Here is an 11,255-nt window from a genome sequence, read left to right as displayed (position 1 = left end):
AACGCAGCCAGAAGGTGCTTTTCATTTAGCGACTAAAGTCGACACAAGCGACAAATGTCACTAGGTGCTTTCCAGTTAAGGCCTTCACACACGAATCGACGGAAGACGTAAAACGTAAATCGTAAGGAAATCCACCAATCAGAGTCGACTATTCTCCTCTTGAGAGAGGGAAATAGTCGACTCTGATTGGTGGATTTCCTTACGATTTACGTCTTACGTCTTCCGTCGATTCGTGTGTCCAGCGCTTTAACGACAAGTCGACACAAGCGTCATTCTATCTTTGTTGCTCACTAAAGGTCCGTATTCATAGTCGAATCTTATTTCAAGACTGTCTTAAGTAATGTCTTAAGATGCTAATGCGGCTCTGTGATTGGTTCATAACATCTTAAGATCGTATTTAAGGTGGTCTTAAATATAAGATTCGACTATGAATACCGGCCTAAAGCCTTGTGTACACGATACTAGAAATCGGTCCGAGTTTCGGTTTAAGCCAATCAACTTGCAGCTCTTACAGAAAAGCAGCAGTTTCATTGGCTTAAACTGAAACTCGAACCGATTTCTAGTATCGTGTACACAAGGCTTAAGACCCGATCTACAATAGATATTTTAAGTCGTAAGAGTGCTGTCACATGGCAGTCAGAAATTCGGAAAACGGAATCTCGGAAAAGTAACGGAGAGGGGGTCAACCAATCAAAGTCAGCTCGATCGGTGCGATTTTTCAAGGGCCGGGCTCCCCATGGAACGACTTTTACGGAAAACTAAATGGCATTCTAACCTTAACATATTTTTAAATTAAAGAAATTTCTATATAATTTTAGAGTATAATAAAAAATACGTCGAAGCTTTATTTTTTAATAGACTCTACTACTACGGTAAGTATCTTTTTTCTTCTAAAACAATAAAAATAATTTTTTCAATTTTTACTTATTCCGGAAATATCAGTCCATGGGGAGCCCAGTCACAAAAATTTCGGATTTTTCCGAGATTCCGTTTTCCGAATTTCTGACTGCCATGTGACAGCACCCTAAGTCGTAAGAATTGGCCAATCACAGTTCATTATTCTTCGACCGCAAGGAGAATAATGGACTGTGATTGGTCAATTCTTAAGCCCCTTGCACAATGCCAGGCAACAGGCAATAGGAACAGGAAATAACCAAAAAATCGTTAATTACAACCTAAAAAATTCGAATGCTATGATTGGTTGGCAACAGGCAATAGGCACAGAATTTCCAACGTGACGGAAACTCTGTGTCTGTTGCCTGTGTCACTGTTTATTCTGCATTTATACATGATTTCTGATTTCTATTCCCTGTTCCTATTGCCTGTTGCCTGGCATTGTGCAAGGGGCTTTACGACTTACGACTTACAACACCCATTGTAGATCGGGTCTACGCCTGCGTTCGTTTTCTTCCACTGGGAACATATACTATATTAAAAATCTATAATATACGTAACGTACCCTATATATTTTTAGTATAGTACATGCTCCCAGTGGGAGAAATTGGGAGAAAACGAACGCAGGGTACATGTTGAAAAGAGACAGAATGGCGCTTTGTGTCGACTTGAGTCGCTAAATGAAAAGTACACATTCTGTCTTTTTTCAACATCCAGGGTCAGCTTTCCAGCAAGCGATACAAGCCGACACAGGGGCCCGATTCTCTAAAGCCCGTATCAGACTACGGATTAGGATTGAGATTGGATTGAAATTTAATCAATCAGAACAGAGAAAACTGATCTCAAGTTTAGTAAATTTTGCTCTGATTGGTCAAATTTCAATCCAATCTCAATCCCAATCCGTAGTCTGATACGGGCATTATGAGGTATCGACTATCGTTGCGCAGATATTTTATATGGTAAAAAAGCTGCGCAATTGTCGTTATAGCTCATAACGACGGCATAACGAGTTACAGAATTGCACTACAGGTATCGTTTTATCTTTGTTAAGGCCATTGCACGTAACAAAGTTTTAGTCATAATCGTAAGGCCGTAAGAAAATAGACCAATCACAGTCGATTATTCTCCTCGCGCTTGAAGAATAATCGAGTGTGATTGGTCTATTTTCTTACGGCCTTACGATTAAAACTAAAACTTTGTTACGTGTAATGGCCTTTACTCATTGCCAAAAAAGAAAGATAGAACGACGTTTGTGTCGGCTGGAAGCTCCCTATAACCAGTATGTTCACTCAACTCTTTTTTGTATAATTTCGGGACTTATGTGTGAATTAAACAAAAACTAAAAATTTCGATTAATTCTTTTCTTATTACATTTGTAAATTTTCATAAAATATTGTTGTATTTACTTCTCTTTAATTACATAGTTTTATTTTATTTTATGCTTATTATTGTTTAAATTGTCCGCGCTGCACAACAACATGGCCGATCATTTCACTGAGTGGGACTCATTGATCACGTCGTCAATTGGCTGATTTAAGGCTACGTTCGGATTCCCACTCGAGTGCTAAAAATCCTATAGTATATGTCACGTGCACTATAGATTTTCAGCACCCAGGTGGAGAATCGGAACGCACCCTAAAATAAAAATATCTGATAAAATCTGATTGCGCGATTGCGCCATTGCGGGCATTGCGGCGGTATTTCAGTGGCGCTATACATCAACAAACGCGAGAGGTTATGTCGCTTCATGCCCGTAATTTCGTAATTTGTTATTGAAGGGACTTTCTGAAGTCTGATTCTCGAACATTATCGCATACGATATTTTTATGAATATCACGACAAAATCACACTTTACAAGTGTGCTATTGGTTGCAAAGTGTGATATAACACATCGTATGCGATATTTTTCGAGAATTAGGCTCTCTCGCGAGGTAAGGCTCTGCACACAATAGAGCACATATTAGGAATAAGAATAAATATCAAATATTACAATATTAAAATACATAAATATAGGAAAAATATTAAGATATATAAATGTAGGAATATTCCTATATTTATATAATCTTATATTTTATTCTTTTCCATTTGCGTTAAGGCACAATGAAAAATATAAGGAACAGATATTAGCGATTAGGGCTAAAGAATCAAGAATAAAGTTGGATGCACGATGAAAAATACAGGCAATAGAAATAGGGAATAACACAGGGAATAGATTTTTAACCTATCAGAAGCCGTGTATTAATTAGTTGCTTTCCATTTACATCACAAAACTCAGATAATTCTCACTTGTGACGTCATAAACTCATACTACGTTTACGCGAGCGTTACTTCTGTAGTAACTTACGATAATTCACTCGTTTACGCGGAGTAAATTATCGTAAGTTACTACAAAATCCCATTTACGCGAAAAAAAATCCCGTTTACGCGACGGAATTATCGTAAGTTACTACAGAAGTAACGCTCGCGTAAACGTAGTATGAAGATCACTTGAGTGTAAATGGAAAGCAACTAATATCTGTTTCTTGTTCCTTATATTTTTCATTGTGCGGGGGCCTTTACGTTTAATTATTATTTCTAATTCCGATTATTAATATTTAATATTTATTCTTATTCCTAATATGTGCTCTATTGTGCGTAGAAGTTTAGAAAAACATCGTTTTATTATTCGTTTGTATAATTTAGTATTTCGAAATTATTCATGTCGGCGTCTTGAATTAATTTGCGGTGAGTACGCGTAAATTAAGGATGTTACGCGACTTGAATACTCTCGTATGCGTTTATAGTAAATATGCACTATTAATGAATTTTACGCTTTTACTGTAACGTATACATCAAGTTATTTAATGACCAAAGTCTAATGTCTTGACAGACTACTCCTTGAAATACCCAATGTGTATTGAGGTGATATTATCGCATCTTCAGCTTCTCAAAAAATGACATTTTTTACGCCAAAATGACGATTAAATATCACCAGCTTGCTATCTGAGTTAATATATGTCTATTGGACATTTTATCCATCAAAGCGCTTGTACTTGTGCTTTTACACTTAGATATTGTCATATATAGCATTCTTTTTAATTTAGAAATCAATGTATATCTACTAAATTCGCTGTTATTTAGTTATTCCCAAGACTAATAAATTATATACAATTATTTTGTCTACACCATCGATATGGGTGTATGGAAAGGTAAGGTCAACCAATTAAGAGGTGAAAGAGAGGAGCTTGAGGATACATAATACCTATAATATAAACTTTTGTTATATTCATTTTATGGTTTAGTAAATACAGAGCTTTATACATAGGGTATGTTATAAGATTTTACATCTGCAATCAAATCAAGGGAAACACCGTTAAACGATCAGGACTAGTTCACCTCCTAGTTGGTTGACCTTACCTTTCCATACACTCTGTATAAAGATGGTAATCGAGTAACTACAATTACATAAGTTTTATACTTAGAATAAATATCTCTGAATAAATTCTCTATATATTTATCTAGGACGGATGCTAATGCATCGTTAGTTTGTACTATCGGGTTATAAGTATCGTGTTTGCTTCATTTTCTATCCATACCGTACAGTAGTTCCTTCAGCGATTCTTCATTTATGGTTTGCAAAGAATCGGCGACATCCTTGTTATGATTGAAGCCTTGCTCCATACCTGGCTCTGTTAGATTGATTTGCACGTTGTCAGAGACCTGCGGGAAGTCTGTATAAGAATCTATCGGATCCTCTTTACGCTTAGGCGATGATACTCTCAAGTGCTCCATCTCGAACGTCGGAGACGACATGCTGGTTTCGAGGGGCGACATCACCATGGAAAAGAAATCGTTCGTGCTTTTCGCGTCTATCTTTTCGTTATGCGATTGCACCCTCTCAATCGATTCCGCCGACTCCTCGAGTCCAACGCTATTGAGATCGTTAGTATCCCACGTCTTGCTCTTCGAATCCTCGTTACTATTACCAGCATCTCTAAATTCAATGCCTTGTTCCTTTCTTTCGGAAGACATGTTATTTATTTCCGATTGCAGTGCTAAAACATGTTGTCCCTGCACGTTTATTATCAACACGAATTTGTTTTCCTCGTTGTCGGCGGTGTTCGTCATCGATTGACTTTCTTGCAGGATGTCGGCGGTCTGCGGCCCGATTGTTCCGTTCTCAGCCTCCCGGGTATCTGGTATCAATTGCTGAGCACTGCCCGATGTTTGCACGGGGCATTTATGAGTTCTTTGACTCACCTATAAGCATGAATTGCGTGTGAGAGTTATTAGAAGACAAGAACGTAACGTCTGAAAACATTTGATGAAACACTTTGTACCTTGTATCGGAAGCTTTTGCCACACATTGTGCATTTATAAGGCATCACTCCTGTGTGAATTCGACGATGGACTAAGTACGAAACACGCTGACGGAAACATTTTCCTACGGAAGAATTAGTACGGCAGTTGTAGGAGGATTATTATTTATCACTGTCGTGTGGCTTGCAGCACATTTACAAGATAAAATGCCCGGCGTGAAATTATCTTGTGAGAATTACCTGCTTTTAAGTAAGCCATGCACGGCACACCATAATATTACAGACACTACGCAAACAAAATAATTTATGTTAACTGTTAGTCAATCCCAAACGATTATTCATGGTTAATTCTGCGTCGGCTCGTCTTTAACGTTCGTTCTTTTCGCAAACGTACCACATGTCTCGCATGCGAACGGCTTCTCCCCGGTGTGAATCCTCTCGTGATTATGTAGCGTAGAGAGTTCTTTGAACGATCTACCGCAAGTCGTGCAGGTGTGCGGCTTATCATCCTTGTGATAAAGTCTGTGTTTGTGATACGATTGCTGGAAGGTGAAGCTCTTGTCGCATATTTTACACTTGTACGGCATCTCTCCCGAGTGCAGCCGTTTGTGCTTCTTCAGAAAATACTTGGTCGTGAACATCTTACTGCAAGTGTCGCACTCCCACTGTTTGCCCTCGTGGGTCTTCAAATGTTGTATCACATGTTGCTCCTGAAACGAAAGCGAGAGGGAAATTAGTAAATTGTTGAGAGGTACCATTTGTAACGAATATTATAAACAAAAAGCTCGGAAATATCCTTACTTTCTTGAATTTCTTTCCGCATGTGGGACACGTGTATCCAGCGTCGCCTGGGCATGCGACTTCAATTTGGTCGTCTTTAGAAAAAGAACCTGTCACGCGTGAAAAACTTTTGTTTACGTATTGAATTATTAAACTATATATGTAATAATTACATATTATATCGAATTAATTATTTACGTGTAATAATCACTTGCCTAAATTATGTCCGATATGCGCCACTCTCATATGCACCATTAAACTGCCTCGCATTTTAAATACCTTGGAGCACAGATGGCAAGAATAATTCTTAGGAACTTTCTCTAAGCTATTGCTCGAGTCCTGCTCGTGCACTAATTGTTTGTGCAAAGCCAAGATGTTGGTGTCAGGAAAGTGAAAACCGCATACGTTACATCTTTCCGTTTTTTCTTTCGGCGCTATCGTACGGAAGGCTCTGGTACTTGGTTGCGTGTGAGGCACTATTTGCCTGTGGTCTAAATTTTTATTTTGATCCCCGACATTTGTTTTCCTCGTATCAGGCAAGTTCTCCTTACCATTGTGCTCCTCTGGTGGCTCTTTCGCGCAAACATTTGCCATTACATTCTGGACTGGTTGGAAATTAGGGTCACGTTCTTCCTCAAGTAAATCTCTTATCATCAGTCTTTCCTTTATGACACATTGGCCGCTGTTCGATTCGATGCATTCCCTTCCAATATCTCGATAGATGTTGGCATCTACAGTCCCTGCCACCTTTGTCGCAATAATTAAATCCGATATAGCCGTTTTCTCCGCCTGTATAGCTTCCTGGGGTACGTTCAAGTGTTTGATATTGTCGTTACAAAAATATTGCGTCGCACAATTTTTTTTCAATGTTCCTTGTTGCAGATTTGCGGTCGTTCTCTGGGCTGCGTTGTGATTCCCGTCTGATTGCGGATGGATGTTCACGTTACGACTGTAATCTCTCATCGATGAATTTTGGCTTTGCGTTTTAGGCTGGGAGTTTACAACAGAGACATCGTTCCTTACATTCGACACACCAGAATCTGACGGCTCTATGCAAGTCCTGTTGTTGCCACTTACAGCTTTGCCTAATTGCTTCAATGTATCCCAGTCCTGTGGAGGAACGTTGTGCGCGTTATGGACGGCGACTAGATGCCCATCGGCGGCAGCAACATCCGCAAATTTAGACGGTTCTGCTGTACCGCTGCTCAGATTGATTGTGTGACCAAATAGATGTATAGTTAATTTATCTATGCCTAACAGTACCTCATTACAGACGGGACATATGAGGGGTCGAGTCGCTACACTTACAAGTCCGGCTCGTAACGCGTCAAGCGTCAAGAATCCGGGTTGCGAGCACAGCGGGCACGTCAGAATTCGTGCGCACATTTTGCGTATTCGGCCACCACGGAATCTCTCGTATTGTTTCTCTATCGTGCGCGTGTATCACGCGTCTTTGCTAGTCTCTATAAAACGTGGCGCATCTTTGCGCTTGTGACTGTATGACACCGCTTGGTTTTAATATATTCACATGTAGTCGACCAAACTTTGCGCGTTCGTAAAATTGCAACGATAAACAGTATGATTGTGTAATTTAAAGCTGACATTGTAGTCCGATTGAAGTTCCCGAGGTTACGCTTGAACTTGACCTAGTGATGTAAAGTGGAGGTTCGGGATATGCCTTAATAGTTACTCCGATAGTTTTATGAATTGCCAGACTCTGACGCGTACACAAAATTCTCACACCTCGAAGTCTAAATATAGAAGGATGGTTTGAGATATTCGTGCTGAATTCCTGCGTGTCTTTGTAGAGCGTATCTGATGATCTACAGGCTATATTTAGACAAGCGGTGGGATATTCAAAGTACTATGGGCGTCAAGTCAATGCATTTATTAGAAATTGCTTAGAATTGCCAAAGTTACAAACTATAGTTGCCTTACAGAGATGCTATCTTATAAATATATGTTAATCAACATTTATATGGCGTGCCATCTTTACAGCAATATTCTCTACCGGCTGACAGATTCGTATTTGTCCACTCATCTTTGCAATTCTTGATAAAGAGATAAGCCTGCAAAGAAATATCGTATGGTTTCACTACACGAAATAATTCTGTTTTTATAACAATTTCAAATAAAGATATAATAAATATTAATTTATATGTGTATGTTATATGTGCGTGTGTATGCTCACCCTTTCTTTATGACAATCACGATCTATAGAAGCACAGAGAATTGCTGGACTATTTGGTAAATGTTTCACTATCTGTGAAATATTTTAATCTTTTGTTATTAACAAGTATTCCAGCTTAAAAATATCATGAAAAAAAATATAATATTCCTTACGAGAATTAAAATTTAAAAACTCACAGCATCGAGACATTTGTTGACGCAAAGTTTGTTCCCAACAGTATTACATGGAAGCGGATCAGGATGTTCATGGAGGAGTGCAGGATATCCTTTAGGTTGCTCCTTGCTGCCTTTTTTGAATTGTCCGCTTAAGAATACGGCACAGACGCAGCCGGTTGGCTGTTCTTTTGTATTTGGGGACTTATATTGTGGCTTAATAGTACTTGTAACAGTACTATTACTTTCTGCGTAAGAATACGATATGCAAAGAGCCATCACTAATGTTAAATACATTTTGACCTGGAATGTAAGTTGCTGTTATTATTAACATCGCTTTCTGTTCAATCTGAACTATATTAGCCAGATTAATTTATATTAAATGATTCCAAAAAATAATTAAAGAGATAAAACGAGGAGTATACCTTTTTCCGAGAAATATCCGTAATCATTTGTCAATAATTAAATTAAATTGACTTATACTCACTGCAGATTTCTTTCTGCAGAACTTCACTGTATCACCTCACAAAACTCCACTCGAATGTACGGCCGATGCTTTAAATCTTTAAAGTCATATTGTGTCGCAATGCTTCCATGGGCCACATTTGGAATGCTTGCTAAGCAAAACCTCAGATTTTAGTAAGAGTTCCATTTTAATTGTTTGTATTTATGATCGAGATATACCATGTGTGCATTTGCAACAGCCAATATTTAACTTAAATTTCGATGATATTCAGATAAGATTGTAAAGAGAGAACTTTTAAAGAATAATTGTAAACTTTACATATAAATATCTATTTTCTACAATTATCAAGAGATCAATAGAGAAGTATCTATACGTACACATTTTGAAACAGAAAAATTTTTATTAAGTTTTATTAAATTTTTATTAAATAATTATTATTTTCATATTTCTATATACTAAATATTAAATATTTTTACAGTATGTAAATAATAAAATATTATAGATACAATATTATATGTAAGTATATTACAATATCTTTCTCATAAGTTTTGCTTCTCCCTCTAATACTATTCTATCTCCATTAGCAATACACATGTACGCACATTTAATGATTTTTCTCACCGATGTAATTTTTACTATGACTTCTACAGTATCGCCAGCATAACACGGTTTAGGAAACGTGAGATTTTGTTCAATAACTATGGTACCTGCACCAGGTAACTTTGTACCAATTAAGCCTGATACTAGGCCGTTAAGCAAAGCACCATGCGCAATATTTCTTGCTGATTCAGTGTGTATCGGATTATGATCGCCTGTCAATTCAGCAAACTTGAGTATGTCGTCATTTGTTATCACTTTTAAAACTGACACTTGGTCTCCCTCTCTCAGATTGTTCATTGTTGTATCAGCAAACGATCTTATTTTGGAAGTTTTTACAGAGTGGTTTTTGAGAAACCCGGCAAAGAATCGAATTAGCTTCATGATGTTATCTCTTACACATGCAAGTTACAAATATTTATCGATTTATAGAATGAAGCGCTTAATTATAAATAAGGAGCATTAGATTTAACTATTTAATAAAGTAGATTTATTTACTTTTCACAAACAGGCTAATTATAGTTCTCTCTTCACTTTCTCCACGTCATTTACTTTACAATAGTCATCTAGGAACAAAGTTGCCATGTTTTTAACACGCGTATGTTCATATGACACATCCGAAAGTTCCCGCATGCGTTTAATTATTTTGGGCGATGTTATCTCCTCTACCGACTCAGATGTGACCAAGAACATCAAGGTAGTAATTGTTGTGAGCAAGATTTCCTCATCTTCAGAAGAAAGTAACGATGATACTAACTCGACACCTCGATTACGCAGGATGTATATCTTATTTATTGCATCTGAAAGAACAGTATTACGTATAATGCAGCAAATATTACGTGACTCTTTATCCGTATCATAAATATGCTTACCTAAACATAAATTGCAGAGACCAGCGACGCCGAAACGTACCAACTTTGGATTGCTTTCGGACAAGGCGTTGAGAAATATATCGATTACTTTTAGCTGCCTTATGTATCCGTAGTTTACAGGGTCATAGGCAAAGTTCGCTAAGTTTGCCAGTACTTGCTCCTGCGCGTCTAGTAATTTGAAACATGATTTATTATTGTTATTGAACATGCGAGAAATGTAATATATTTTATTGACAGAACATCTTTTTGTAAGCGAGATGCTAATCTTTTTACCTTTAGACGACGTTGTATTATATTCAGTGGCCAATAGCTTTAAAAAATCATAACGCCCAATAGGATTCTTCCCTGTGCGTTTTATTAACCTGGCCTTACTGGAGAACATTTGAGTCTCTCGATGTATTTTATTTATAATATATTATTATTTATGATATATGCAATTCCTCTGTTACTTCTTCTTCTTCTTAAAAATGGCCCTGATGCCCCTCTATTATGATTATGTTCTGCAACAACAATGCATTGATTTCAAAACAATTTAGGCTGCTGTCCGATTCACGCTTGCACATATACTACGTTTACACGAGCTTTACTTCTGTAGTAACTTACGATAATTCCTTCGCGTAAACAGGATTTTTCTTCGCGTAAACGGGATTTTGTAGTAACTTACGATAATTTACTTCGCGTACTTAAACGATTGATTTATCGTAAGTTACTACAGAAGTAACGCTCGCGTAAACGTAGTAGTAGACTTCTATTTTTATATAAAAAAAGATATGTAACGAAAAATTAGGTTAAGTCGATTATAGGCGATTTTTGGCGATCGTTTGGTATGGCTTGGTACATATACCAAAGTCGCTATCCGTGGCTGCTATTGGTTCTGGTGCAGTTTGGTACCCGTTGGTTGCTTATACCAGAGTCACGCCAAAAATCGCCTAATATCGCCAGAAATACAAATGAGGTTTGTTCGCGTCGCATGCCCCACCATGCTCCTAATCACTCCAAGGCACT

General features: G+C 37.7%; 3 protein-coding genes and 1 long non-coding RNA gene across 8 annotated transcripts; 1 reads left to right on the top strand and 3 right to left on the bottom strand.

The window, feature by feature from the left end:
• Positions 1-3,694: 3,694 nt before the first annotated feature.
• Positions 3,695-7,358, bottom strand: LOC139777134 (uncharacterized). The gene is made up of 5 exons (XM_071714348.1): positions 6,188-7,358; positions 5,994-6,082; positions 5,587-5,902; positions 5,214-5,317; positions 3,695-5,133 (listed from the first exon to the last, which is right to left on the bottom strand). The coding sequence occupies exons 1-5, from the start codon at positions 7,356-7,358 to the stop codon at positions 4,453-4,455; spliced, it is 2,361 nt and encodes a 786-aa protein (XP_071570449.1). The 3' UTR covers positions 3,695-4,452.
• On the top strand, positions 4,680-8,125 carry LOC139777138 (uncharacterized). Its single transcript, XR_011719278.1, has 2 exons — positions 4,680-4,815; positions 5,020-8,125. It is a non-coding gene; the product is annotated as an uncharacterized lncRNA (long non-coding RNA).
• Positions 7,846-8,932, bottom strand: LOC139777136 (follicle cell protein 3C-1-like). 2 transcript variants are annotated; one of them, XM_071714354.1, is made up of 4 exons: positions 8,741-8,932; positions 8,340-8,618; positions 8,164-8,235; positions 7,846-8,041 (listed from the first exon to the last, which is right to left on the bottom strand). In XM_071714354.1, the coding sequence occupies exons 1-4, from the start codon at positions 8,765-8,767 to the stop codon at positions 7,940-7,942; spliced, it is 480 nt and encodes a 159-aa protein (XP_071570455.1). In that variant the 5' UTR covers positions 8,768-8,932; the 3' UTR covers positions 7,846-7,939. The 2 variants fall into 2 exon arrangements, with proteins under 2 accessions (XP_071570455.1, XP_071570456.1); XM_071714355.1 differs by having other exon boundaries at positions 8,803-8,932.
• Positions 8,933-9,845: 913 nt separating this feature from the next.
• On the bottom strand, positions 9,846-11,236 carry LOC139777135 (armadillo repeat-containing protein 7). 4 transcript variants are annotated; one of them, XM_071714352.1, is made up of 4 exons: positions 11,199-11,236; positions 10,524-10,750; positions 10,251-10,418; positions 9,846-10,178 (listed from the first exon to the last, which is right to left on the bottom strand). In XM_071714352.1, the coding sequence occupies exons 2-4, from the start codon at positions 10,630-10,632 to the stop codon at positions 9,895-9,897; spliced, it is 561 nt and encodes a 186-aa protein (XP_071570453.1). In that variant the 5' UTR covers positions 10,633-10,750; positions 11,199-11,236; the 3' UTR covers positions 9,846-9,894. The 4 variants fall into 4 exon arrangements, with proteins under 4 accessions (XP_071570453.1, XP_071570452.1, XP_071570450.1 ...); XM_071714351.1 differs by lacking the exon at positions 11,199-11,236 and adding an exon at positions 10,821-11,192; XM_071714349.1 differs by lacking the exon at positions 11,199-11,236 and adding an exon at positions 10,854-11,192.
• Positions 11,237-11,255: the final 19 nt, after the last annotated feature.

The sequence above is a fragment of the Temnothorax nylanderi genome, unplaced genomic scaffold, assembly GCF_030848795.1.
Source record: "Temnothorax nylanderi isolate EJ_2023f unplaced genomic scaffold, tnyl_v1.0 TNYL_tig0139_pilon, whole genome shotgun sequence".
Taxonomy (NCBI): domain Eukaryota; kingdom Metazoa; phylum Arthropoda; class Insecta; order Hymenoptera; family Formicidae; genus Temnothorax; species Temnothorax nylanderi.
Note: the sequence above shows the minus strand (reverse complement) of the source record. Positions and strands in the feature narration are given on the sequence as shown.